The sequence below is a fragment of the Bos indicus genome, chromosome 2, assembly GCF_029378745.1.
Source record: "Bos indicus isolate NIAB-ARS_2022 breed Sahiwal x Tharparkar chromosome 2, NIAB-ARS_B.indTharparkar_mat_pri_1.0, whole genome shotgun sequence".
Classification (NCBI taxonomy): Eukaryota; Metazoa; Chordata; class Mammalia; order Artiodactyla; family Bovidae; genus Bos; species Bos indicus.
In genome coordinates this window covers 85,954,223-85,980,727 of record NC_091761.1, presented here as the reverse complement: position 1 = coordinate 85,980,727, position 26,505 = coordinate 85,954,223, and the positions used below count along the sequence as shown (strand labels likewise).

Genomic DNA, 26,505 nt, shown 5'->3' with positions numbered 1-26,505 from the left:
AGGGGCGACTGCTGACGGCACAGCCGTAGCCCGCGCGGGGCAGGGTGGGAGGAACCGGAGGAGTCCCTGAAAGGGCCAGCTGGCGGAGGGAGGGGGACAAGAAAAGGAACAGCCGACGACTCACTGATGACGAAGTGGAAGGAGGGAGAGACCCGGCTGCCAAGGACTAGAGTGAGTAGCAAAGGGAATTCCGCCGGCCAGCGCAGAGAGCCACCATCCCCAAGTGGGAATGTGCAAATTCGGCGTAACGCGTTGTGCATCTCCTTGGGCTTACGTTAGTTAACTGGAAGAACGGAGCTTGCACAATGGCGACCGTTTCAGTTGTCCGTTGTGCAAGCAAATACTAGAGAAGCGTAAGTCTGTCCCGAAATCTGCCTAGATGTGCAAAGTGAAAAACAGGTCAGCAGTCTTGGAAAATTACACAGACCCTGCATGAAATCGACCAATTTCAAATCAAACTCGGGCTTAGAGAGTAAAACGGTATTTCCGCCATGCGCTAACTTCAAAGCCAAGGATCTTTCATTGACCACTTTGTGTAGATAAGAGACCCAGATGCCAATTATCTGGGGGTAGAGGGGACATCGGGTATTGTGTGTTAAGCAGACAAAATTAGCTTGTATTTTTTTGCAAGTCAGAAGCAGGAGGAGAAAATGAATGCCCCTTCATCGACGGTGGGTGTTGTACATCCCAGAATTTCAGTTTTCCTTTGTTGCAAGTTTTAAGTTTTCTCTTAAGTCATGGAATCACAGACGTATTAGCAAACTTTTTTTTGGTTCCTGCTTGGATATCTTAAAATGTTTGATCTGGGATGAGGGAGGCCTTAGGTTATCAGATGGGAAGACAGTTAAATTAGTAAACAATGCATATAGTAGGGTAATTTCCAAGAGAGGAAAGCATCAGATATCCCATCCATCAAGTACACCTAAAGGTGTATTAAGAATGCTGAGACATGTAACAGAGTCTCCAAAGATGAAAGCCAGGAGTGGATGAGAGGGTGGTTAAAATTAGTGCAAAGCTGAATAACTGTCATGACTTGGAATTTCGTTCAGAAGCATTTAATATGGGAAGCCTATTTGCCTTTAAATAAAGATTTCTTCTTTCTGGAAGATGTAGAGACTGGTAACTTTTCAAGAGAAAGGACAACTCCATCACTAACTTATAAGTGCTAAAAATTTATTCATCCAACAAGTGTTTATTAAGCCCCACTGTGTGTTTGGCACTGAGGTAAAAGTATAAAAAGGCCCCATCCTTAAGGATAGATTAGATTAGAGTCTAGCAATGGAGACAGCCGTGCAAATCACCAGTTCTCTTAATAAATACAGTGAGAATCTAAGACAAGCAGCCCCTAAATGTGGCCACCCTAAGAGAGAGATGGGTGGATCTGTAGAGAGCAGATTCTTAGGTCTGTGGACAACCTCACCTCCCTTACTCCAAGGATTCAGTTATAATATCCCAGATTGTGTGGTAGTCCCCAAGCTGTAAATATCAGTTACCTATAGTTGAAGGGGCTCATCTTAACATTATCTTAATTGTGTCTGATTCTTTGCGACCCCATGAATCACAGCACGCCAGGCCTCCCTGTCCATCACCAACTCCCAGAGTTTACCCAAACTCATGTCCATCGAGTTGGTGGTGCCTCATCCTCTGTCGTCCCCTTCTCCTCCTGCCCCCAGTCCCTCCCAGCATCAGGGTCTTTTCCAGTGAGTCAGCTCTTTGCATGAGGTAGCCAGAGTATTGGAGTTTCAGCTTCAGCATCAGTCCTTCCAGTGAACACCCAGGACTGATCTCCTTGCAGTCCAAGGGACTCTCAAGAGTCTTCTCCAACACCACAGTTCAAAAGCATCAATTCTTCGGCACTCAGCTTTCTTCACAGTCCAACTTACACCCATACATGACCACTGGAAAAACCATAGCCTTGACTAGACGGACCTTTGTTGGCAAAGTAATGTCTCTGCTTTTGAATATGCTATCTAGGTTGGTCATAGCTTTCCTTCCAAGGAGTACGCATCTTTTAATTTCATGGCTGGTAGTAATACTTAAATACTGTTTAAACCCATCTTAAAAGAACAAAAGAAAATGGGAGTAAGTAGGTGTTAAATTCAGGAACAAAATGCATATTCATCTCTTTGAAAAGTCTAATTGTGTTACATTGTGATGTCAATTCTGGCCTTGTTTACAGGAAGAACCTTGGTCTTTATGGTTGAAATGTTTCTAGCTCATAACCTTCACATTTTAATCTGACGTTTAATCTGTCAGTCTGCAGATTGGAGGTCTGCAGACCTCCAAACAACAATAATTCTATAACCACAATTAATTTAGGGAGTGGGGGGAAGAAGAAAAGAGCATGATTAGTAATAACAGTAACATGTAAAAATGGGTTACTTGAATATTTTGGTTAAAGAAGTAGTTTTTTTTTAAAGGCAAGATGAACAAATGAAAATAACTCTGGACTGAGATTCAAGAAGTCTAAATTCTCTTCCTTGTTGACTGTAAGACTTTGAACAGTTTATCAAATAAAAGGGTTTGTGTGTTTGTAGCGGGGGTGGGGGGAATGAAACCAGTGCACAGCAGTTCTTTCCTTCTGCCTCATAAGAGTATGATCTTTGGGGGGCTTCCCTGGTGGTCCAGTGGTTAAGAATCCACCTTGCAACGCTGGGAACATGGGTTTGATCCATGGTCTCGGAAGATCTCACATACCATGGAGCAACCAAGCCCGTGGAGCACAAATACTGAGCCTGTGCTCTAGAGCACGTGAGCTGAAACTGCTGAAGCTCAGGCACCCTAGAGCCTGTGCTTTGCAACAGGAGAAGCCACTGCAGTGAGAAGCTCACAACTAGAAGCTCTCCGCAACTAGAGAAAGCCTGTCTGCAGCAATGAAGACCCATTGCAGCAAAAATTAATTAATTTTAAAGTCTCTCAAAAGTTTTAGAAGAAAATACTCGGTAAATCCAAAAATCATAAGCAATTTCAAAACCATCTATGCAATATGAAATCCTCCTTGGGGAGGTTTAAAATCCAGCTAAAATAGTGAATGTTCATTGTGTTTGGGCACTGAGCAAGAGCTGAGAACCATGAATAAGATGTATAAGCTCCTTTCTTCAAAAAGTTTAAAAAGAATAGGAAAGGAGGATATGTAAATTACTATACTACAGACAAAATGTCTTTGGTTGATGGTTGCCTGTTTGCTATCCACACTCCTGGACACATGCTCTTTGCGAAGAGACTTTACTGTTGCTCGGTATTCATCTCTCCCAATTTGAGCAGGGAAAGGTAAACCCATCTTTAGCTGAGGGATAAATCCTTGTTGGCCTAAGCCAATGTTTGAAGGGTGAGCATATGACTCCATTTTAGCTTAAGGAGCTATGAAAAGATACCTGATGGAGCACTTTGGGGAAAGGTTTTCTTGCTCTTGAGGAGACAGTAAAAGAGATAGTCCCTTTTTTGTGCCGCTGAACCTTGTCAAGTCTGGGGCTGCATCAACCCTCTTGACTTGAAGGAAGCCAGCCTAAGAGCAAAGCTGATGCACTGACCAATGCATGAAGTACTTGAAATGTGCCATGAAATAGCATTTATTGAGGGCATTTCATAGAGGCAGTTTCGTTCCAGGCCAAGCAAAATTGAAGCAGCAGTGAAGTATGGAGATGTATGTTCACAGCTGAACAAAAAGTAGTTATATATGTAGTTTTGTACATTTTTAACGTATTATTTGAAAATTCATTTCTCTTCATAAAAATTGTTATGGACAAAATTTTTTGAATTTATAAAGTTCAAACAAGACAATTTTGACTACAAATAAGTGAGATACTCAGCTTCCACAGCACTTCATTTTTATCTCTAGAATATTTGACCAATTAGTGGTTGTGGTAGCCAGTTGCCAAGATGTCCTCCAGTGATTATCATCTCCTCAGTGTGAGAGACAACCAAATGAAGAACACCTTTGGTTCTCTCACACACTGAATAGGGCGGACCTGTTTAATCAAAATAGGACACTTTGAAAATGATGTTGTGTGACTCCTGATGTTAGGCCATAAAAGACATTGTGCCTTGCTCTCTCAGCTCACCTCCCTTGGGTAAGCTAAGACGCTGTCATGTGTGAGGATCCTCAAGTTGCCCACAAGGGATCCACTGAAGCTCCTGCCAAAAGCAAGCATCAACTTGCCAGCAAGAGTAACCATCTTGGAAGTATAACTTGCAGATCCCAGTCAAACCTTTGGCCGATGGTAGCCTCATTAAAATTTGGGATAAGCAGATCCCAAATTTCTGATGTCCAGATACTGTGTGAGATACTGTTGTTTTAAGCCACTAAGTTTGGGATGATTTGTTAAGCAGCAGTAGATAACTAATACAGTAGTTCCTGAATCTTCAGGAAGGAAAGATATGATCAGAAGACAGAAGTCACAACAGACAGTTATCATTTCCTTTTTTCCATAGGGCACCTAATGTCTTTCATGAAGTTAGGAGCATTTTCTACATTTTCTAGATGACACCAGTTTCTAAAATTATGTTATTAATTTAATAGTTTACTTCTGCCCGTTTTATTCACAACAAACTCTGGAAAATTCTTAAAGAGATGGGAATACCATACCACCTGACCTGCCTCTTGAGAAACCTACATGCAGGTCAGGAAGCAACAGTTAGAACTGGACATGGAACAACAGACTGTTTCCAAATAGGGAAAGGAGTGTGTCAAGGCTGTATACTGTCACCCTGCTTATTTAATTTCTTTGCAGAGTACATGAGAAACGCTGCGCTGGCTGAAGCACAAGCTTGAATCAAGATTGCAGGGAGAAATATCAATAACCTCAGATATGCAGATGACACTGTGCTTATGGCAGAAAGCGAAGAAGAACTAAAGAGCCTCTTGATGAAAGCGAAAGAGGAGTGAAAAGTTGGCTTAAAGCTCAACATTCAGAAAACTACCATCATGGCATCTGGTCCCATCACTTCAAGGCAATTAGATGGAGAAACAGTGGAAACAGTGACAGACTTTCTTTTGGGGGGGACCGAAATAACTGCAGATGGTGACTGCAGCCATGAAATTAAAAGATGCTTACTCCTTGGAAGAAAAGCTATGACCAACCTAGGCAGCATATTAAAAAACAGACATTACTTTGCCAACAAAGGTCCGTCAAAGCTTTGTCTAGTCAAAGCTATGGTTTTTCCAGTAGTCGTGTATGGATATGAGAGTTGGACTATAAAGAAACCTGAGCGCTAAAGAATTGATGTTTTTGAACTGTGGTGTTGGAGAAGACTCTTGAGAGTCCCTTGGACTGCAAGGAGGTCCAACCAGTCCATCCTAAAGGAAATCAGTACTGAATATTCATTGGAAGGACTGATGCTGAAGCTGAAACTCCAATACTTTGGCCACTTGATGTGAAGAACTGACTCATTTGAAAAGACCCTGATCCTGGGAAAGGTTGGAGGCAGGAGGAAAAGGGGACAACAGAGAATGAGATGGTTGGATGGCATCACCGATTCAATGGACATGAGTTTGAGTAAGCTCCAGGAGCTGGGGATGGACAGGGAAGCCTGGCGTGCTGCAGTCCATGGGGTCGCAGAGTCGGACATGACTGAGCGACTGAACTGAACTGTACTGATTTTATTCATCCCTGTATCTCTAGTGCCTAAGACAGTGAATGGGGAGTTCCCTAGTGGTCCAGTGGCTTAGACTGCAGTCTCAGTGCTGGGGGCCTGGGTTTGATTCCTGGTCAGGGAACTAGATCCCGCATGACATAACTAAGAGTTTGCACTTGCAACTAAGACCCAGTACAGCCAAATAAATTTAAAATTAAAAAAAACTTTTTTAAATGAATGACTTAAAAATACTATAATAAATTGGTCTTTTGAAATAAGAAGTCAGAAAAGTAAGTATCCACTGATGTTTTTTCCAAGTCAAATCTCTAGGCAAAATGAGACTGAAAAGTGTTTTCTAAGAGTTTGGCTAAATTTTAACATCTTAAAGAAAGGGGCTTAACTTGTAAGACAAGGGTTTGGATCCATTTCTTATCTCTTATAACAGGAAAATCTCAAGATTGAAAAAATACAAAAACCAAAAACCATAAAAATACCTAAAGAAACTATGGAAGAACCTTCTATTGGAGACTTTTCAGAGTTTGAAATAATAACTAGAAGCTATAATGGAAAATTTTATTTATTCAGCTATACCAAAATGACTTCCTGCAAATTCAAAGCATAAAAGAAATCAAAGTCAAATTATAAACTGAAGGAAAAAACTTACCACAAAGAACCAATTTCCGTGAATGATAAGGATATCAAATCATAAAAGGCCAGTTACCCAGTAGGAAAGTGAGCAGCAAATATTAACAGTCAATAGGAACAGTTAACAGGAAAGAAAATAGAGATGGCTCTTAAACACATGAGAACACCCTTATCCATAAAGATAAATTAAAATGATTTCTTTGGAAAAATAAAAATTCATAACATCCTATATTACTGAGAGTGGGAGGAAATCAACAATCTCATACATTGCTGGTAAGATTATTAATCGGTAGAACTTCTCTGAAGGGCAACTTGAAGATGTTTGTGTGTGTGTGTGTGTGTATATGATTAAGGTTCACATAACTGTTGACATGGGCTTCCCAGGAGGCTCAATAGTAAAGAATCTGCCTGTCAATGCAGAAGACGCAGGCTCAATAACTGCATCAGGATGATCCCCTGGAGAAGTAAATGACAACCCACTCCTAGAAAATCCCATGGATAGAGGAGCCTGGCAGGCTGTATAGCTCATGGGGTTGCAAAAGAGTCAGATACAACTTAGCAACTAAGTAACAATGACCCTTTGAACATAGCAATTTCATGCCCAGCAGTTTATCTTAAAGATATAAAATCTATGCAAATTTTTATTTATTTCAGAATTATTTCTAGGAGCCTAAGTTTAGAATTTAAATATCAATCAATAGGAAATGCTTAAATTTAGGTTCATCCATATAATGAAACATCATACAGCTATAAGGAGAATGAAAACTTTTATATGTACTTTATAGATTAATTCCTAAGACAAAATTGTTAATACAAAAAATAAAAATAAAAGGCAAGGTGCCAATTGGTGTGTACAGAATATTTTACTTTTGAAAAGTATATATATATTTCATATGCATGAGATACATATGTATACACACACAAATACATATGTATACATAAAACACCCCTGGAAGAAAGAAACTGTAATACCAGTGCCTCGAGGGATGGAACCAGGTGGCTACTACACAGGGATGAGAAGGAATCTTTTCAATGTACATCCTTTTGAATTTTTACCTACATACACATTGCATGCGTTCATGATCAGTCACTTCAGTCATGTCTGACTTGTGACCCCTGGGCTGTAGCCCCCCAGGCTCCTCTGTCCATGAGATTATCTCAGCAAGAATACTGGAGTGGGTTGCCATTTTCTTCTCCAGGGGATCTCTCCCACCCAGGGATCAAACCCACATCTCTTGCATTGGCAGGCAGATTCTTTACCACTGAGATACCTGTGAAGCCCACAAACAGATTATCTAGTTTTAAATATTAATACAATTAAAGTTTAAGAAAAAAAAAATCAGGCTTGACTCAAAATGTTAAGGAACATCTAGTGGCCCCTTTTTTTTTTTTTTTTACAGTTAATTCTTAAACCCTGAGAGGTTGAGATGATTTGTCAACTATCACATAACTACTATTTTCTGGGCTCCAAAATCACTGCAGATGGTGATTGCAGCCATGAAATTAAAAGACGCTTACTCCTTGGAAGGAAAGTTATGACCAACCTAGACAGCATATTAAAAAGCAGAGACATTACTTTGTCAACAAATGTCCGACTAATCAAGGCTATGGTTTTTCCAGTGGTCATGTATGGATGGATCTGAGAGTTGGACTATAAAGAAAGCTGAGGGCCGAAGAATTGATGCTTTTGAACTGTGATGTTGGAGAAGACTCTTGAGAGTCCCTTGGACTGCAAGGAGACCCAACCAGTCCATCCTAAAGGAAATCAGTCTTGGGTGTTCATTGGACAGACTAATGTTGAAGCTGAAACTCCAATACTTTGGCTACCTGATGCGAAGAGCTGACTCATTGGAAAAGACCCTGATGCTGGGAAAGATTGAGGGCAGGAGGAGAAGGGAACGACAGAGGATGAGATGGTTGGATGACATCACCGACTCAATGGACATGAGTTTGGGTGGACTCCGGGAGTTGGTGATGGATAGGGAGGCCTGGCATGCTGCGGTTCATGGGGTCGCAAAGAGTTGGACACGACTGAGCGACTGAACTGACTGAATGACTATGTAAGCTACACAGGGTCTAGAACCTAGGTTTGATTGAGCTCTCTCATACAGATTGCTTAAGGGTTAAAAAAAAAAAAAAGGCATTTAAATAGACTTCACATAAATAAAAAGTTCTAAAGTCCATTTTGGTGTAGGTGCAGAGAAAACAGCAATTAACTTGCTGGATGAGGCATGACCTGGTATCATGCTGGAGAGCAATCTGCCAGCCCTTTGCTAAGTCACTTCAGTCGTGTCCAACTCTATGTGACCCCATAGACGTCAGTCCACCAGGCTCCCCTGTCCCTGGGATCCTCCAGGCAAGAACACTGGAGTGGGTTGCTATTTCCTTCTCCAGTGCATCAAAGTGAAGTTGCTCAGTCATGTTCGACTTAGCAACCCCATGGACCGCAGCCTACCAGGCTCCTCCATCCATGGGATTTTCCAGGCAAGAGTACTGGAGTGGGTTGCCATTGCCTTCTCCGCTGGCAGCCCTTACCCAGAAGTTAAAAATGCTCACAGCCAGGTAAGTGCACTGTTGAGAGTACAGGGAGGAACTGCCATATAGGGTATCAAACAAATATATGTTTATATTGAAAACACTGTGATAGGATAGAGAGATCAATGGATCAGACTGCAAAATCCAGGAATATGTTTGTTTAAAAATTTAATGTATGATAAACGTGACATCTCAAATTTGGGGGCAGGGGAGTGGAGGTGGGAAGAGTGGGTAATCCAATAAAGTTAACCATTGGTTAAAAAAAAACTCAGACACATATACTGTACACTAAATGGATCAATGAATTACTTATATTTCAAAAAAAAAAAGTGTACTAGAAGAATGAGATTTTACTAGAAACAAAAACTGCACAAATTAGGAAACAAATGTGACAGATTCACAGCCCTAAAACCTTACAATCCATGTTGGTGGTAAAACAGAATGGTGTGCCCACTGTGGCAGTTTGGAGGATCCTCAAAAAGTTAAAAATAGAACTACCATAGTTCTTTCTATTCAGAAACCCCACTTCTGAGTATTTTTCTGAAAGAAGTGAAATCAGAATCTCAGAGAGAGATATATTAGCACCCTCATCTGAATTTGTAGCACTGTTTACAATTGCCAAGCTGTGGAAGCATCATGTCCACCTATTGTATGAATGGAGAAAACATGGTATTGCATACAATGGAATTATTACTCAGCTTTAAATACTTGACAACACAAAATGAATCTTGAGGACAATAAGCTAAGTCAAATAAGCCAATCATAGAAGAACAAAATACTGTATTCCACATACATGAAGTATCTAAAATAGCTGTAGAAGCAGAGACTAGGACAGTGGTTGCCAGGGACTAGGGGGAGGGGAAAATGAGTTTTTAATCAATGGGCATAAAGTTTCATTTATTCAATATTTTAATGTACACTTAAAAATCTGTTAAGGTGTATTTCATACTAAGTGTTCTTACTACAATAAAAAAATGAAAAAATACCTATTTTATAATGTCAATTTTTAAAATTAACTTTCTGTAAAGCATAGTTTCTGGAGCAATAGAGGAAAAAAATCATAATCTTGATAATGGTAACGACTTCCACAGCAGAATAGCACCCTGGTAATTTTATTCTCAATTTTTTCAAAAATTTTTTGTGTAGAATAGTGAAATGCAGACTTCGAAGTCAGACAAGGTTGAGTTCAGTTCCAACCTATGACTTAAAATTTATGTTACCTTGAGCAAGTTCCTCTACCTATCTGCATCCTTCTCCTGTGAGGCAAAGAACATCAAACAGTATTGCTATGATTACAGAGGTAAGTAGGATTTTATGTTAAGTCACTAGAACAATGCCTGGCAAGAGCTCAAAAATGGTAAGGCCATCATTAAAATTCCAGTCAGAATTTTACCTGTTTTACCTTTCTCCTTACTATTTTCCTGTTGAACAAAAAGTAAATGCCAACACACCTCTCTAAAACACATGGGTCCACATCCCCAATTCCCAGATTTTGGGCCCAAATTTCTCATGCCAAAATTCTTTTCCCTATTAATTTTTAATATAATCTCACAATCTATAAAGTGATTCTTTAGCAGTTCTGCTAGACAAGGACAATTTCTCTGGTACAAAAAGAATCCTCCCATCCTTCTGATTTAGGTTATGGACAGAGCCCTGAAATTCTAAGATAGCAAGTAATTCCGAGGATGAATACGGTTTGTAAACTCCTCTTAGATCTCAAAACGTTCGTATTTCCTTGGGTCCTGGGAAAACAATCACGAATGAGAAAGTCATAGACCTTGGACTGGATTCCTAATTACAGTTTACCAACCACATGGCCTTGAGTTAGTTTCTTCATTTCCTCTGTGAGTTCTCTCATTGCTAAAACAAATCTGTGCTTACAGGATTACAATCTACAGTGCACATTAGCTGTGCCTGGCACACAGTAGGAAACTGATGGCCCATATGGGTTCTGTAAAAATAGGCATTCCTTTTTTTAACCTAAATATGACAAAAAAGCCTTATACAGCAAAATGTCACTAACATTTCATAAATACTCAGTTCAGTTCAGTCACTCAGTCATATCCGACTCTTTGCGACCCCATGAATCGTAGCACACCAGGCCTCCCTGTCCATCACCATCCCCCGGAGTTCACTCAAACTCATGTCCATCGAGTCCGTGATGCCATCCAGCCATCTCATCCTCTGTCATCCCCTTCTCCTCCTGCCCCCAGTCCCTCCCAGCATCAGAGTCTTTTCCAATGAGTCAACTCTTTGCATCAGGTGGCCAAAGTACTGGAGTTTCAGCTTTAGCATCATTGCTTCCAAAGAAATCATAAATACACAAACATACTATTTTATTGATGAGGATATTATCAAAAGTTGAGATTATTCCTTTATCACTTAAAATTTAGACTTTGATTCCACAAGACAAATATGGAATACAACTTTTAAAAGACATTATCATAGACTAGCTTATGAGCAATCAAAACTAGAAAACAGATTTGACTGCAAGGCAAAAATTGCTGGTAGCTGAGAGACAGTCAAGATTAGGAGTTGGTACTGAACTCCAGTGTAGGATTGTTTGGGTTCAAATCTTAATTCTCCTGGCTCCTAAATCAAGCTATTTGTCCAGTTCTCTGTTTCCTATTTGTTAAAATCAATCAACTGTATACTAGATAACCTAATTGTCAGACACTTTTAGGTACCCCTTCCCTTTTTCCAGTTGTTATCTGAAATAATGTCTATCACGTGCTTAGAACGGGCTGACTGAAAGCAGAGGCCCTAATGGTTTAGACAGCATGTAAATGTATATAGATTACCTATTCCAAATCAGGCAATGGCAACCCACTCCAGTACTCTTGCCTGGAAAATCCCATGGATGGAGGAGCCTGGTGGGCTGCAGTCCATGGGGTTACTAAGAGTCTGGCACGACTGAGCGACTTTACTTTCACTTTCATGCATTGGAGAAGGAAATGGCAACCCACTCCAGTGTTCTTGCTTGGAGAATCCCAGGGACAGGGGAGCCTGGTGGGCTGCCATCTGTGGGGTCACACAGAGTTGGACACGACTGAAGCGACTTAGCAGCAGCAGCAGCAGTTTCCTGTTATTACTTAACCCCCTTTGTGCCTCACCTTCCTTATATGCAAGATGTGACTGATGGTACTTGACTCATATGCTCTTGAAAGATTAAGCCATGTGATATATGACAAGTACCTACAACAGTAGCTCACACCTAGAAAATGATCCTTAAGTGTTAGCTATACTGTCACTCGGTGCCTAGCCTGGAATTTACAAGGTACTCAGCCAGTGTGAGCTATTACACCCTACCTTGCTTGGATTTCTAACTATGTAGTGAAAATGTTCATTAAGGTTTTCAAAATATAACTTAAATAAGACATATGATACTAGATTTGCATAAGTGAAGAACTATACTTAAATGTTTGATATATATGAAGTCAGAATGCTGCTACTTGTCTTCTCCTTAGAATGTTGTTAGCATAAATCCATGGCTTTGAATCAGCATCAACTATATACTTAGTAAAGTTAACCTCAACGTGAAAATTGAAAACCTTGTTTTCCAGTTCTCTGCAGGTTACCTCTATCTGGCCCCACATAAACCATGAACCCTAAAGCAACTGTAAAGCATGTGTCAGTTGCTCAGTTGTGTCTGACTCTTTGCGACTGCATGTACTGTAGCCTGTCAGGCTCCTCTGTCCATGGATTTGCCAGGCAAGAATAGTGGAGTGGGTAGCCATTCCCTTCTCCAGGGGACCGACCCAACCCAGGGATTGAACCTGGGTCCCCTGCACTATAAGCAGAGTCTTTACCATCTGAGCCACCAGGGAAGCCCAAGAACCATCTTAAATCACTAAATAAAAATTAACCATTGATTTATGTATTTTTATTTGGAAATGTTTATACCAGTACAGTGAAACTAAATTTTAGACACTGGATGTCATTAGCTTGGATATCGTTAGTTTATTATAAAAGAGAAACATGGAAATTATTTACATGATGAAAGATTTCAGAACTTCAGTGGAATGGGCAGCTTCACGTGATGCCATTTCAATAGTGACTTATTTCAGTCGACATATTTCCCAAGAATGTCACCATCTCTAAATAAGAAATAATCCTGCAAACAGAGAAACCATTAGTTAAGAAAACTAATAGCAAATATTTAACCTATCCTTAATATTATGAAGTTTACACACCTTGTCGTCTAGAACTACTTTGGTGCCTCCATATTCTGGGAGAAGAACTTTATCTCCAACTTTCACACTAACTGGTTGAATCTCTCCACCCTTAAGAAAACAAGGATGTTTATTAGTAAAGACGTTTAGTTAATCAAACCAAATATTTACACTTTTATTATTAATCAACTGCGCACTACAATCAGATGTTTAAAAAGGGCTTTGGTGGCCAAGTGGTATAATTTATAGTCATGGTTCTTCACTCAAAAATATCACTGTAGAGGTACACTTTGAAATAAGGCACACACAGTGGCTTCAACTAAAACATGATTTCAGTTTAAAGGGTCAAAGAATTATACTGGGAAAAGTAACTTTAAGCTATTTAATCGTTAAATATTAACATACTTGAAGTAATATGTTACTTCACAACCAAGTGAGGTAAACCAGTTTTTAAAACCGTATGTACAATGGTCATGTTCAACTTCTTTCAACACTTAAAAACTTAATTTTCTGACTTTGGAATATATACTTCATTTACTTTTGCGATTCAGTTTCTGTTCCTCCAAAGCAGATTTAGGGAAGAGGGACTGAAGTAGAATGCCCAAAATCTTCCAATTCCTAACTCCAGAATAGCCCCTTGCTAGAACTTTCTTAGGGGTACCTGGAACAATGCAATGAAGCTGACACTTTCAGAAGTCTGAGGTCTAACCCTCAGTTGGAGACTAACTGGAAGGCCAGTTCTTACACGCAAGACAAAGTGATTAGGATTAAAGGATTAGGGCAATTTCAGTGTGTTAGAGGTCAGACTAAAAGTTCAAATTTATACCTACTGATTTTAATGCCGTGTAACTCTTCCTCCATCATATACACTAAGGTTTTTTTTTTTTCTTCCCTGATTACAATTATTTTTGCTGAAAGCAGATTAGTTGTGAACCCACTGGGGAATGATCTTTTTAATAATAACCAAGGCTCCCTACCGCCCGCCCCCCACATTTCACATAAAAATGAGTTCCATTTCAGTCCGCATTTACCTTTCCTTTAGAGCCTGATCCAACAGCTACCACCGTTGCTTGCAATACTTTTCCTTGTGATTTTTCTGGAAGCATAATCCCTCCTTTGGTTACAGTTTCGGCCGCACTTCTTTCAACTAATACTCGGTCAAAGAGGGGAAGAAACTTTCTAAATGCCTGTCCTGCCTTTGGAGAGAAAAACGTTAAATTTGAAACACAATGTATTCTAAATAGGCCACATGTGGCTTTCAAAGATAACGCCAATGTTCAGATTTTCCATTCAAAGCAAACACCTCTGAACATTCAGTTCTAAATCCCGCGTTTAATTTCCCACTCCTATGAGTGTTAGGGGTCGTTGTTGCTCCTCAGGTCAGCAGCCAGACAAGCTTCAAGGACAAGCTTAGTTTCTTCCAAGGTCAATCCTTCCAAGGATTTTCTGTAAATTGTCATTAAACACTTAAGTCCCTCTACCTGTGGCCACGCTTTTTTCAAGACCATTACATACCCACCAAGGTCCCGCAAGGGGCGTGCGTCGGGATTCCCGCCCCCCGACCCACGCGCTGCTTCACACTCGGGTGCAGAGAGCCCTGCTCGGAGGAAAGGGTCGGCGGGGTCTCGCCTCTCCAGGGCTTCGGCGGGCGCGGGTCTCTGACCTCTACTCCTCCCGCGAGGCCCAAAGGAAATCGCCTGCTAGCCATGAGCCCCAGACCAACCCGGGTGCGCCGGCCTTCAGCCCATGCGAGACTCACCATGACTCCGGCTGCCGCAGTTCGTACCCTGCTCTCACGCCACAGGCAAAAGGAGAGACCTGCTGTCGGACCCTCCGGACACGTGAACGCGAAAAAAAAAACTGACCAACGCGCAGGCGCGCTCGCTCCCGCCCAGCCCCTCCCCGCGAAAGGGGGGTGGCCGCACCAGCGCGCACCCCTATTCGTTTCCTGGGTTCTGCGCAGACCACTGACGCGCGGACCCGGAGGCGGAAGAAAAGAGCAACTCTTTCTAGGCTTTTCTAGGCCGCCAGCCTAGGTGAAAGTACTAACCCTTCGCACCCCCTCCCGGAAATGACGCGTTTGACCCTTGACCCACATAGAGCCAGGCTCTTTCCGGAACGTTCTGGAACGGCGCGCAGCCCGGGAACTAGCCTAAGCGAGCCGGAGAGGGCTGAACCCGCTGGCCTGGCCCGGCGCGGGTAGGGAGGGGCGGGACTGGCGCGCGGAGCGTGCAGATTGCAGGGCCCAGGCGGCCGGGAAGGGGTGGGCACCGCCCGCAGGCGCGCTGCGGAGGGGCGGGGGGAGCGGCGGAGGGAGGGGACACGGGCTCATTGCCGTGCGCGCCCTGCACTCTGTCCCTCACTCGCCGCCGACGGCCTGTCTCGTCACCCGCACGTCGCGCCGCTGCCCCGCAGGTACGCGCCCGCTCCGCGCCGCCTCACCCGTGCGTTTCGGACTCCGGAGCCGTCCTTCCCCTCTCCGTTGAGCCGGTCCGCCGGCGAGAGCCAGAGCTTCCCCCGGCGCCGCAGGCCCGGGCCCGCTGAGCCAGGCCTCGTGGGTGCACGCGGGGGCCCGTCACGTGCGGCGTGGATCGCTCGCCCAGCCGGGCACAGCAGGGAAGGCTTGCCCACGAGTGTGCGCGGAGTCGGGCGATTGTATTCACATCGATCCTCCGGTGAAGGCTTTTGTGCTTGTGGTCGAGTGTAGGGTGCCAGGGAGGGTGGTCGCAGCGTGTGGGAGCGGCTTTTGGCCTGGGGGACTGCTGGGATATGGCATCTCCACCTTTGACCTTGCTTGGCTGTCCTGATGGAAAGACACGTGGGGCCACTGGGAGTGGGCCCGGCCGCCGCCCCCAGCATCGTGGCCTTGCCCGCTGCTCTGATACAGTAGCCCCGAGTGGATACATGAAGACACATTTTAGTAAACGGATTTTTGCAGCGTCAGGAGTATTTTCCTTCCCTTGGTCACTTGGGTTTATAACTTGCCCCTTTTTTGTAGACTTGGTTTTCCAGGGGACATTTGCAGCTGATTTGCTCTCGAGGCCATTTTAGCGGTGAAATATTAACTCATTTTTAGCGTAGGAAGTAATAGCCGTGGGGAAGAAGAAGAGCGTACATTTTTTCTGTAGGTCAGGCATGGGGCGACCTCTTAAAGATTGCACTAGTAGCCGGTGTTGTGGGGGTGGGGGCGGGTTCCGAGGCCCAGGTATCGTGGATGCCAGACGTCAGCCCAGTTCATTTCTGATATTTCTCGTTCTGTTGCATGGGTGTCATGTTTGTGTTGTAACCCCACGGGTAGTGGTAGTATTGTCCTGATGATCTGTCTGTTTTTCCTTCAGAAATGCTTCGATTACCCGCAGTCCTTCGTCAAATGAGGCCAGTGTCCAGGGCACTGGCTCCTCATCTCACTCGGGCTTATGCCAAAGATGTAAAATTCGGTGCAGATGCTCGAGCCTTAATGCTTCAAGGTGTAGACCTTTTAGCCGATGCTGTAGCCGTTACTATGGGGCCAAAGGTATTCTTATTTTGTTGTAATTTATAGTATTGTTAAGGAGTAACATTTTGCCGATGGCAAGAGTCACGCCAAGCTATTAAACAGTTCTTAGATATTCATAAACTGCTTGTGCCAAATTTGTGAAACTATTTTGTACAAAGTGTGATGTAATCAAGTGGTAACTCCTAGCTTAAGATGGATGGTTATACTCAAGGTAGAATTAATCTCCCTTGCCTGCTTGAGTTAAATTTTGGATCCTTTCCCAGTAGTTAGTACTAGGCATAGGTGGAAGAATGTAACATCCACAGTACCTTAAGTATGAGCTTTTAAGTCTCATTTAACGAAGAGATTGGTGAATAAGGAGTAACAAGTAAATTGAAGAGATCTCTTCATGGATCGTACTGGGTGGAGCGATGCTTCAGTTCAGGCTGAAGACAATACAAATATCAAAGTGATCCAACTGAGCAAAGTAATGGCATTTGCATGCCTCACAAGAAGCAGCTTTGGTTCAAGCCACCAGTACTGTTTGCATCATATTTTAAGATTTAATGTTGAACAACTCAGGAAGGCTGCACTGTTCTTGTCTTGCCATTGGTATTTTAGAAACTAAATTTTAAAATAAGTTCAAAAGTGACTTTTCACATTATTATTATAGCAGGCACTGAACAAATCTTAAATATGAATTATGTGGTCTGGAATTTCATTATAATCCCCCAAGTTAATGTTGGTTAAGTCTTTAGAAATTTTATCTCTTACAACATCTCATCCAAGGTTATGCACTTGGCAATGAAGTCATTTTGTCTGTAAGAACATTGATGAACTTGCCCTTGAGATTCATGCAGCAGGTCTGATAAAAATGATCAGATGTTGCATTGAGGTTTTAAAGTAATTGCCTATTATGAAAAATGCTCTTTTTATTTTAAGCTAAATAGTACTTAGCGTGTGAATCTGTGGCATTTTTTTCCTTCTGCAATTATAGGGAAGGACAGTGATTATTGAACAGAGTTGGGGAAGTCCCAAAGTGACAAAAGATGGTGTGACTGTTGCAAAGTCTATTGATTTAAAAGATAAATATAAAAATATTGGCGCTAAACTTGTTCAAGATGTTGCCAATAACACAAATGAAGAGGCGGGGGATGGCACCACTACTGCTACTGTACTGGCACGCTCTATTGCCAAGGAAGGCTTCGAGAAGATTAGCAAAGGTGCTAATCCAGTGGAAATCAGGAGAGGTAGGAATGTCTCTCTTCATTGTCACCACAGTGTTTTGAACTGTCAGGTTATCTGTTAAATTATATTAGAAAGTTGATTCTTTCTTGTTTCTCCTGTCTCCTAAAAATTTTTTTAAATCTTTAAAAAAAAAAAAAACGCGTAAGTAGTGATTGAATTCCTGACTATGGGATGGGCATTGTGCTAGGTGGCAAAGAGGAGACTGACTAAGATGCTTGTGCCCTGTGTCCACAGTCATCCATCCCTATGTCATTGTCCCCTGGCTCATTTCTCCCCCAAACCAAGTTTATTGTAAGTTGCAGCATGTACTGTGTATTTCTAAAGCAATAAGTTCAAGAAAATGTCACCCAGGATATCAGAATGGGTTTTTATTTTTTATAAAGCAGTTTCTTCTTAACAGCACATATTATGTTATGAGTCTGAATTTTGTTTGTTGTTACTTGTTTGGGGGAGTTAGGCCACAGTTTAAAGATCTCCTGAGCATGGAATTGCTGTCTGTTTCTGGGGTGTATTACCAGCCACATGTAGGAGACATAAACTAGGAGGCACATGAGAGTAAAGGGACATACTATTAATAATTTGTGAAAACTGACTTGTTAGGCTTCCGAAAATGGGATGAGGTATCATCTCATCTATTTCAGTGTTTGAGATCCAAATGAATGTGTCTCATTAAAAGCAGTTTGACCCAAAGAAAGTCATTGTTATTACAAATTGCTCTCAATTATTTTTGCGAAGTAACGTTTCTCAAAATAAGGAAAGAGCTAGCATTGGTCTCAGTTGAAAAGACTATTCTCTCATAAATAAATCCGTATTGTGGTGACATTGAATGTTAAAGGTGGTTGTTCATAAATTACATATTAAATGAGGAAATTTCAGCCAGTTAAAAACTTGCAGGGGTATAGCCACAAGAAAGTCCTTATCCTTGACAGTTACACTTGTTGAAAATAAGGGACTGTAATCCATTTTGGTCCTTTGTGTCCTTCAGTGGAGGGGAAGTCTGCTGGATGACCCTGTAAGAAATGATTCAATCGGGAAAGATTTACATAGAATGAGTTGAATGGTGAGGTTCTTGAAAGTGTACACTTTTTTTTTTTAATGCAGTTTTTAAAAATAATTTTGGCATTGTGGTACTTCATTTATTAAAGTTTGTGTTTCATTGCATGCCATCCAACTGCCTTGTGATTAGGAAGAGTACTGGTACAGAAGCATTGAGGCATTGATACACTTAACATGAATCAGAATTTTAGTTGACATGGAGCCATGAGGGAATAAGCATTGTAATACGTGTTCTTGAACCAGGTGTGATGTTAGCTGTTGATGCTGTAATTGCTGAACTTAAGAAGCAGTCTAAACCTGTGACAACCCCCGAAGAGATTGCTCAGGTATGGATTTTTAAAGTAACATGATTTTATCCTATAATTACACAACAGTGTCAGGATAACAGTATTACCCAGTCACCAACATTTGAAGCATTTTTCTCACTGCTAGAGATTTGAAAAATCCCCCCACCAGGGATTGAACCTCTGCAGTGGAACATGGTGTCTTAACCCCTGGACCACCAGGAAGTCCCCGTAATTTGAGTCTTAATGAGTTGTCATTTTAGTTCTGCGTGACTGAGTAAAAACTCATTTGTGTGGAAAATGTTATTTGGCTGTTTATCAAAGATGAATAATATCAGTTTCTAATATTGCCACATTTGCCAAGGGAAAAAAGGATAACGGGTCGTTAGGCTCTTTCTTTCTTTTTTTTGCCACCCTGCCTGGCTTGTGGGACCTAGTTCCCCAACCAGGGATGGAATCTGGGCCCCTGCAATGAAAGTGGCAAGTCATAACCGCTGGACCACAAGGGAATTCCCTCTTTTTTGTTTTTGTTTAAAAGAATAATTGTGTGTTTATTTCATTTCTTTCAAAAATAATGTAGAAAATAATCAAATTTTTAAAAAATTGCAATGGGATCAGTTATTCATTAGGATTATTATGCTTAAAATCCCCTCTGCCTGTCTCACCACCACCATCACCCTGCCTCTAGCATCCCACCAAGGATATATCAGTTGGGAAGTTAATGAGAAAAGGGAGGGGAGTGATTGAGGAAGATAGCCTTACCTTTAATTTGAAAGAGTAGTTTGATTATTTCAGGTTGCTACAATTTCTGCAAATGGAGACAAAGAAATTGGCAACATCATTTCTGATGCCATGAAAAAAGTTGGAAGAAAGGGTGTTATCACAGTAAAGGTAAGTTTGTTTTTAATGATAGATGGAAACAGATGTCTGATAATCTGAGTTTTACAAGTACAAAAATTTGATCTACATATGTTTCCAAAAGTGTGTTCTGTTTCATTCTTCGCAGGTAACACTGGCACCTGTGCAGAATAATGTGCTCATTGTGTTTGGGTGAATTATTAACCTATGGCTTTGGATGTAAATGCGTCCTGATTTAGATGATATTGGCTTCTAGCTGTAAAAAATTAGTTCAAATACATATTCTTGCAAAAGTGGAGTTGGATGCCCTGGGATATTTGCATAATTCTATCTGAATTCCTTATGAGAAGTGGGGACTACTTATTAATTGGTTTGAAACTAGTCTTTGTGTAATGAAATTCACATAACGAATTCTTTGACTTTTCATAGGATGGAAAAACACTGAATGATGAATTAGAAATTATTGAAGGCATGAAGTTTGACAGAGGATATATTTCTCCATACTTTATTAATACATCAAAAGGTAAGAGCAAATGGGTAACTGAATTTTTTTTTAAGCATAGTTTAATATGTGACACCCTGAGAACATTTGTCAGTGTCATACCTCAAAAGTAAATTCATGTGTTCCAAATGTTCGTGTGTATGAGAAAGAAAAACATGAACTGATCAGTCACTTTAAAAAAGTGTGCTGGAACTTTGCTCTAGTGGTTTTTCATTTAAATTAAACTGCAGACATTTTCAGCAGAATGGCCTCAAGTTGGTGAGAAATGTTCTTTGCTTTTCAGGTCAGAAATGTGAATTCCAAGATGCATATGTTCTATTGAGTGAAAAGAAAATTTCTAGTGTCCAATCCATTGTTCCTGCTCTTGAAATTGCCAATGCTCACCGGAAGCCCTTGGTCATAATTGCTGAAGATGTGGATGGAGAAGCTCTAAGTACCCTTGTTTTGAATAGGTAATAGGCAGTGGTATTTGGTTTACATTTCTGGATGAAAGGCAGATATTTGTATTGGTGTTTGAAATCTCCTTTATGTACATTCTCCTTGAACCACTTGTGTTTGTATAATATTGGTGGGTGTCATGAACCTTTAGTCCAGTTATATTCTGTCTTTTTTGAATAGGGTCCCTGAGTCCTTAATGTTTTATGTACCTTTTTATAAGATAGCCTAAGTATTTACAGTTGTTTTGAAGATAAATGGGTTTTTGGTTTTGTATTTTTTCCAAAAAAAATTTATGGAAAAGATATATTCACAATTACAGTTTTTCATGAGGAGAGGTAAACAACTGCCATTCTAAATGTATCTGGCATTTGGCATTTTACATAATCTTCTAAAGGAAAAATTTTGTTAATGAATAGTCTAAAATAGAGAAATTGGTACTCGGGTTGGGGTCTATTAATTTTTTAGATCTATAATGTATTACATTTTACTTTAAGACAAAAATGTTAATGCTATAGACAGACTCTTAGGGGGATTTTTTTGCGGGGGGGGGGGGGGGGGAGGGAGGGGTCTGGCGCCTGTGAAATCTTAGTTCCCAGACCAAGGAGGGCATTTTTAAAATACATATTCTTCCTAATCCTACAGCTGGGGTGAATCAGAAATGAGATTCTCCAATTTTTATTATAATGGAAATGCACAAATGAAATAATCAGGTATATATTACAGAATTGCATATTTTGACCTGACCTAAATGAGTTTACTTATCCTGTAATGTTTATAGCCTGGATATGCTTTTGAGGTTATGAAAAGCCCTAGAGATAGTGGGATGTGAAGCAGAAATAGAAGAATAACAGGCCTGAAAAGTTCTGATTGAGCCATTTTACTGGTTGCTGTAAACCTAGATCTCCAGTTTACTTGGCATATTATCAGAGCTTAACCTTCTTATTTGGCTCCTCAATAAAACCAGGTCTGTCTTAAAGTTTATATATTACTTCCATTTCAATCTGGTTTCAAATGAGCATTTTAAAAATTATATATTCTAAATATTCATTACCTTATTAAAGTGAAGGTAAACTTAATGATATCAGAAGTATTTACATTTATAAAGGAGTTGAATTAAAAACATTGCTTGCTCAGAATACAGCAGTAATACATAATAACTATAAATGGAGTTCGTAACTTTAAAATTTGTCATGTGTCAATCGCCCAAAATATATAGTATTCTAAATCAACTGTCCCTCACTAAAAAAGCAAAAACTGCTCAAACTGACTTTAGTTTAGTTTTAGTTCAGTCACTCAGTCGTGTCCGACTCTTTGCCACCCCATGATTTGCAGCACACCAGACCTCCCTGTCCATCACCAGCTCCTGGAGTTCACTCAAACTCACGTCCATCTAGTTGGTGATGCCATCCAGTCATCTCATCCTCTGTTGTCCCCTTCTCCTCCTGCCCCCAGTCCCTCCCAGCATCAGAGTCTTTTCCAATGAGTCAACTCTCCACATGAGGTGGCCAAAGTACTGGAGTTTCAGCTTTAGCATCATTCCTTCCAAAGAACACCCAGGACTGATCTCTTTTAGAATGGACTGGTTGGATCTCCTCGCAGTCCAAGGGACTCTCAAGAGTCTTCTCCAACACCACATTTCAAAAGCATCAATTCTTCAGCACTCAGCTTTCTTCACAGTCCAACTCTCACATCCATACATGACTACTGGGAAAACCATAGCCTTGACTAGACTGACCTTTGTTGACAAAGTAATGTCTCTGCTTTTGAATATGCTATCTAGGTTGGTCAAACTGACTTTAATAGCAACTTAATCTAATACTAAATGGTTAAGGGTAAATGCTCATTAGATGATCCCCAAATTTAAGAGCAGGGAGGCCTGGTGTGCTGCAATTCATGGGGTTGAAAGAGTCGGACACAACTGGGCAACTGAACTGAATTGACTGAATTCTGATTTTCACAGTCTATAAAAGTTATCACTGTTTAATTTACATGTTTTCAAGTGGAATGTATGGTCAGAAGGTAAGCAGAAAGTGCAGTTTCCCGAGTAACCTTAGTTATTAGAACTTAAAGTAGACTGGCATTATTATAAAATTTAAATCTTATTAATAACTTCTTAACAGGTTGAAAGTTGGTCTTCAAGTTGTGGCAGTCAAAGCTCCAGGTTTTGGTGACAATAGAAAGAACCAGCTTAAAGACATGGCTATTGCTACTGGGGGTGCAGTAAGTAAAATAGATGTGATTTTGGTTTATTGAATGTTATGTATACATCGAGGTCTGAAATTTATAGGTAGAATTCACATTTTCACAAATCTGGGTTACTTTTCAATAGAAGGTAGAGTTTGGGTTTAAACAGCACTAAGGTCCCTTTCTTTAATTTTGCCATGAGTCTTGCCCAAGAGTGGTCTTTTAACTTGTTTTCAGGAATGTATTATAATAGAAAAAGGCAGGATTTAAGAGTTTAGGCCTAGGGTCTAGTCTTGGTTTCACCAAAAGTATGTCCTTAGATGAGTTTTCTGAGTTCACTTGTTTCTCAAAGCTTAGTGTTAATTGAGGATTAAGTGGGAAGTTGAAAATGTAATGAAAAACTATGCAAGTTCTGTTTGGTCTAGCTATAGTCTTGAAATTTCAGATTTCAAGGAAACAGTATTGCAAGATGCTTTTCTTATCAAAACACTTGTAGCATATGTTAATGATCTTGGTATAATGAAAAATGCCTGTAATCTGTAATTTGTTCTTTTTATTTTGTGGTTTGTTCATTTAAAAAAATGTTTTCATAGGTATTTGGAGAAGAAGGACTAAATCTAAATCTTGAAGATGTTCAGCCTCATGACTTAGGAAAAGTTGGAGAGGTCATTGTGACCAAAGATGATGCCATGCTCTTGAAAGGAAAAGGTGACAAGGCTCAAATTGAGAAGCGTATCCAAGAGATCATTGAGCAGTTAGATATCACAACTAGTGAATATGAAAAGGAAAAACTGAATGAACGTCTGGCAAAACTCTCAGATGGTGTTGCTGTGTTGAAGGTAAGGTTCATTGTTGTAAATAAGCTGCTTGGGTTCCGAGCCCAAGTAAACTAGGATTCTTGACATTTAACATCTTGAGTAGGAGAAGCCATACTAACTGGAATTCTTTTTTGATTTTTAGGTTGGTGGGACAAGTGATGTTGAAGTGAATGAAAAGAAAGACAGAGTTACAGATGCTCTTAATGCCACACGAGCTGCTGTTGAAGAAGGCATTGTTCTGGGAGGGGGCTGTGCCCTGCTTCGGTGCATTCCAGCCTTGGAGTCAATAACTCCAGCTAATGAAGATCAAAAAACAGGTAAAAAGTTACCTTAGAAATGAGTTTACTTGCACCTCGATCTTAGAGTTGTTAGAGTTGTATTGTTGCTCCCCACTAGATAGAACAAGAAGTCACAAAGCAGTTTCCAGAATAACAGAAGTAGAATAACAGTGTTGTTGTCAGAGATCTTTCAGAAAGAATCACTTGACCTGTGGTGTTCTCCCAATTGGAATTACCTATGTCATTATTCTCACAAGGAGAACTGTGCTATAATACTTAAAAAGGAAAGAATTTGCTAAAATATATTTTCCTTATAGGTATAGAAATAATTAAAAAAACACTCAAAATTCCTGCAATGACCATTGCTAAGAATGCAGGTGTTGAAGGATCATTGATAGTTGAGAAAATTATGCAGAGTTCTTCAGAAGTCGGTTATGATGCTATGCTTGGAGATTTTGTGAATATGGTGGAAAAAGGAATCATTGATCCAACTAAGGTAAATAGTTGACCACTGTCTAAAAATGCTAAGTCTTGTTCTTTTTTTTTTTTTAACTAAGGAAAAGTAATATTTTATGAAAACTTTTCCCTAGGTTGTAAGAACTGCATTACTGGATGCTGCCGGAGTGGCCTCTCTCTTAACAACAGCAGAAGTTGTCGTCACAGAAATTCCTAAAGAAGAGAAGGATCCTGGAATGGGTGGCATGGGTGGAATGGGAGGTGGCATGGGAGGTGGCATGTTCTAACTCCTAGAATAGTGCTTTGCCATTATTAATGAACTGTGAGAGGAAGCTCAAGGCAGTGTTCCTCACCAATAACTTCAGGAGAGGTCAGTTGAAGGAGCTGACTGAAGAAAAGGCTGGCTGATGTTTAAGAAAATAACGATAACCATCAGTTACTGGTTTCAGTTGACAACATAGAATGGTTTACTGCTGTCATTGTCCATGCCTACAGATAATTTATTTTGTATTTTTAAATAAAGACATTTGTACATTCCTGATAAATGAGCTTAAGAGCCATGTACCAATGTACTGCTTTCAACTTAAATCACTGAGGCATTTTTACTACTATTCTGTTAAAATCAGGATTTTAGTGCTTGCTATCACCAGATGAGAAGTTAAGAAACAGCCTTTCTGTGGAGAGTAAGAACAATTGTGTACAGAGTAGAGAAATACCCAATTATGTGACAACCTTTGTGTAATAAAAATTGTTTAAAGTTAACTGTGTTAGCTTTTCTGTGATCTAGAGAATGTGAGGAATGAAAGCCAATTGAAGAGGGGAGGGGTAAGGTTTGACCCAAGTCTATAAAATGTTTCCTGCCTATTGTTTCATACATTTCTCCGTTTCTCTTTGCTGCAGACTGGATTCAGTTCAGTTCAGTCGCTCAGTCGTGTCTGACTCTTTGTGACCCCATGAACCGCAGCACACCAGGCCTCCTTGTCCATCACCAACTCCTGGAGTTTACCCAAATTCATGTCCATTGAGTCGGTGATGCCATCTAACCATCTCATCCTCTGTCGTCCCCTTCTCCTCCTGCCCTCAATCTTTCCAAACATCAGGGTCTTTTCAAATGAGTCAGCTCTTCACATCAGGTGGCCAAAATATTGGAGTTTCAGCTTCAACATCAGTCCTTCCAATGAACACCCAGGACTGATTTCCTTTAGGATGGACTGGTTGGATCTCCTTGTAGTCCAAGGGATTCTCAAGAGTCTTCTCCGACACCACAGTTCAAAAGCATTAGTTCTGCGCTCAGCTTTCTTTATAATCCAACTCTCACATCCATACATGACCACTGGAAAAACCATACCCTTGACTAGATGGACCTTTGTTGACAAAGTAGTCTCTGCTCTTTAATATACTGTCTGCTGCTGCTGCTGCTAAGTCACTGCAGTCGTGTCCAACTCTGTGTGACCCCATAGACGGCAGCCCACCAGGCTCCTCCGTCCCTGGGATTCTCCAGGCAAGAACACTGGAGTGGGTTGCCATTTCCTTCTCCAATGCATGAAAGTGAAAAGTGAAAGTGAAGTCACTCAGTCGTGTCCAACCCTCAGCGATCCCGTGGACTGCAGCCTTCCAGGCTCCTCTGTCCATGGGATTTTCCAGGCAAGAGTACTGGAGTGAATATGCTGTCTAGATTGGTCATAACTTTTCTTCCAAGGAGTAAGCGTTTTTTAATTTCATGGCTGCAGTCACCATCTGCAGTGATTTTGGAGTCCCAAAAAATAAAGTCAGCCACTGTTGCCACTCTTTCCCCATCTAATTGCCATGAAGTGACGGGACCAGATGCCATGATCTTAGTTTTCTACATGTTGAGCTTTAAGCCAACTTTTTCACTCCCTCACTTTCATCAAGAGGTTCTTTAGTTCTTCACTTTCTGCCATAATGGTGGTGTCATCTGCATATCTGAGCTTACTGATATTTCTCCTGGCAATCTTGATTCT

The 26,505-nt window shown here is 40.8% G+C and overlaps 2 protein-coding genes and 1 long non-coding RNA gene across 6 annotated transcripts in view; 2 read left to right on the top strand and 1 right to left on the bottom strand.

Annotated features, from left to right (window-relative positions):
- LOC109569074 (MOB-like protein phocein) overlaps positions 1-14,929 on the bottom strand; it is a 44,723-nt gene extending 29,794 nt beyond the window's left edge. The window contains exons 1-4 of one of the 2 annotated variants that reach the window (XM_019974404.2): positions 14,686-14,929; positions 13,958-14,122; positions 12,948-13,037; positions 12,623-12,868 (exon numbers count right to left, since the gene is read on the bottom strand). In XM_019974404.2, coding sequence (XP_019829963.1) covers positions 12,818-12,868; positions 12,948-13,037; positions 13,958-14,122; positions 14,686-14,688 — 309 coding nt within the window. In that variant the 5' untranslated portion in view covers positions 14,689-14,929 and the 3' untranslated portion in view covers positions 12,623-12,817. Of the gene's footprint in view, positions 1-12,622; positions 12,869-12,947; positions 13,038-13,957; positions 14,123-14,685 lie in introns of those variants that run through there. The other variant, XM_019974408.2, reaches the window with a different exon arrangement.
- Positions 24-12,856, top strand: LOC139186189 (uncharacterized). The gene is made up of 2 exons (XR_011569724.1): positions 24-171; positions 4,731-12,856. It is a non-coding gene; the product is annotated as an uncharacterized lncRNA (long non-coding RNA).
- Positions 14,930-15,027: 98 nt separating the features above from the next.
- HSPD1 (heat shock protein family D (Hsp60) member 1) lies at positions 15,028-25,395 on the top strand. 3 transcript variants are annotated; one of them, XM_019974385.2, is made up of 12 exons: positions 15,028-15,125; positions 16,265-16,440; positions 17,399-17,651; positions 18,949-19,031; positions 19,785-19,880; positions 20,277-20,370; positions 20,633-20,801; positions 22,908-23,007; positions 23,565-23,810; positions 23,932-24,106; positions 24,385-24,563; positions 24,658-25,395. In XM_019974385.2, the coding sequence occupies exons 2-12, from the start codon at positions 16,267-16,269 to the stop codon at positions 24,808-24,810; spliced, it is 1,722 nt and encodes a 573-aa protein (XP_019829944.2). In that variant the 5' UTR covers positions 15,028-15,125; positions 16,265-16,266; the 3' UTR covers positions 24,811-25,395. The 3 variants fall into 3 exon arrangements, with proteins under 3 accessions (XP_019829944.2, XP_019829938.2, XP_070656140.1); XM_019974379.2 differs by lacking the exon at positions 15,028-15,125 and adding an exon at positions 15,208-15,341; XM_070800039.1 differs by lacking the exon at positions 15,028-15,125 and adding an exon at positions 15,468-15,601.
- The last annotated feature ends 1,110 nt before the right edge of the window (positions 25,396-26,505 follow it).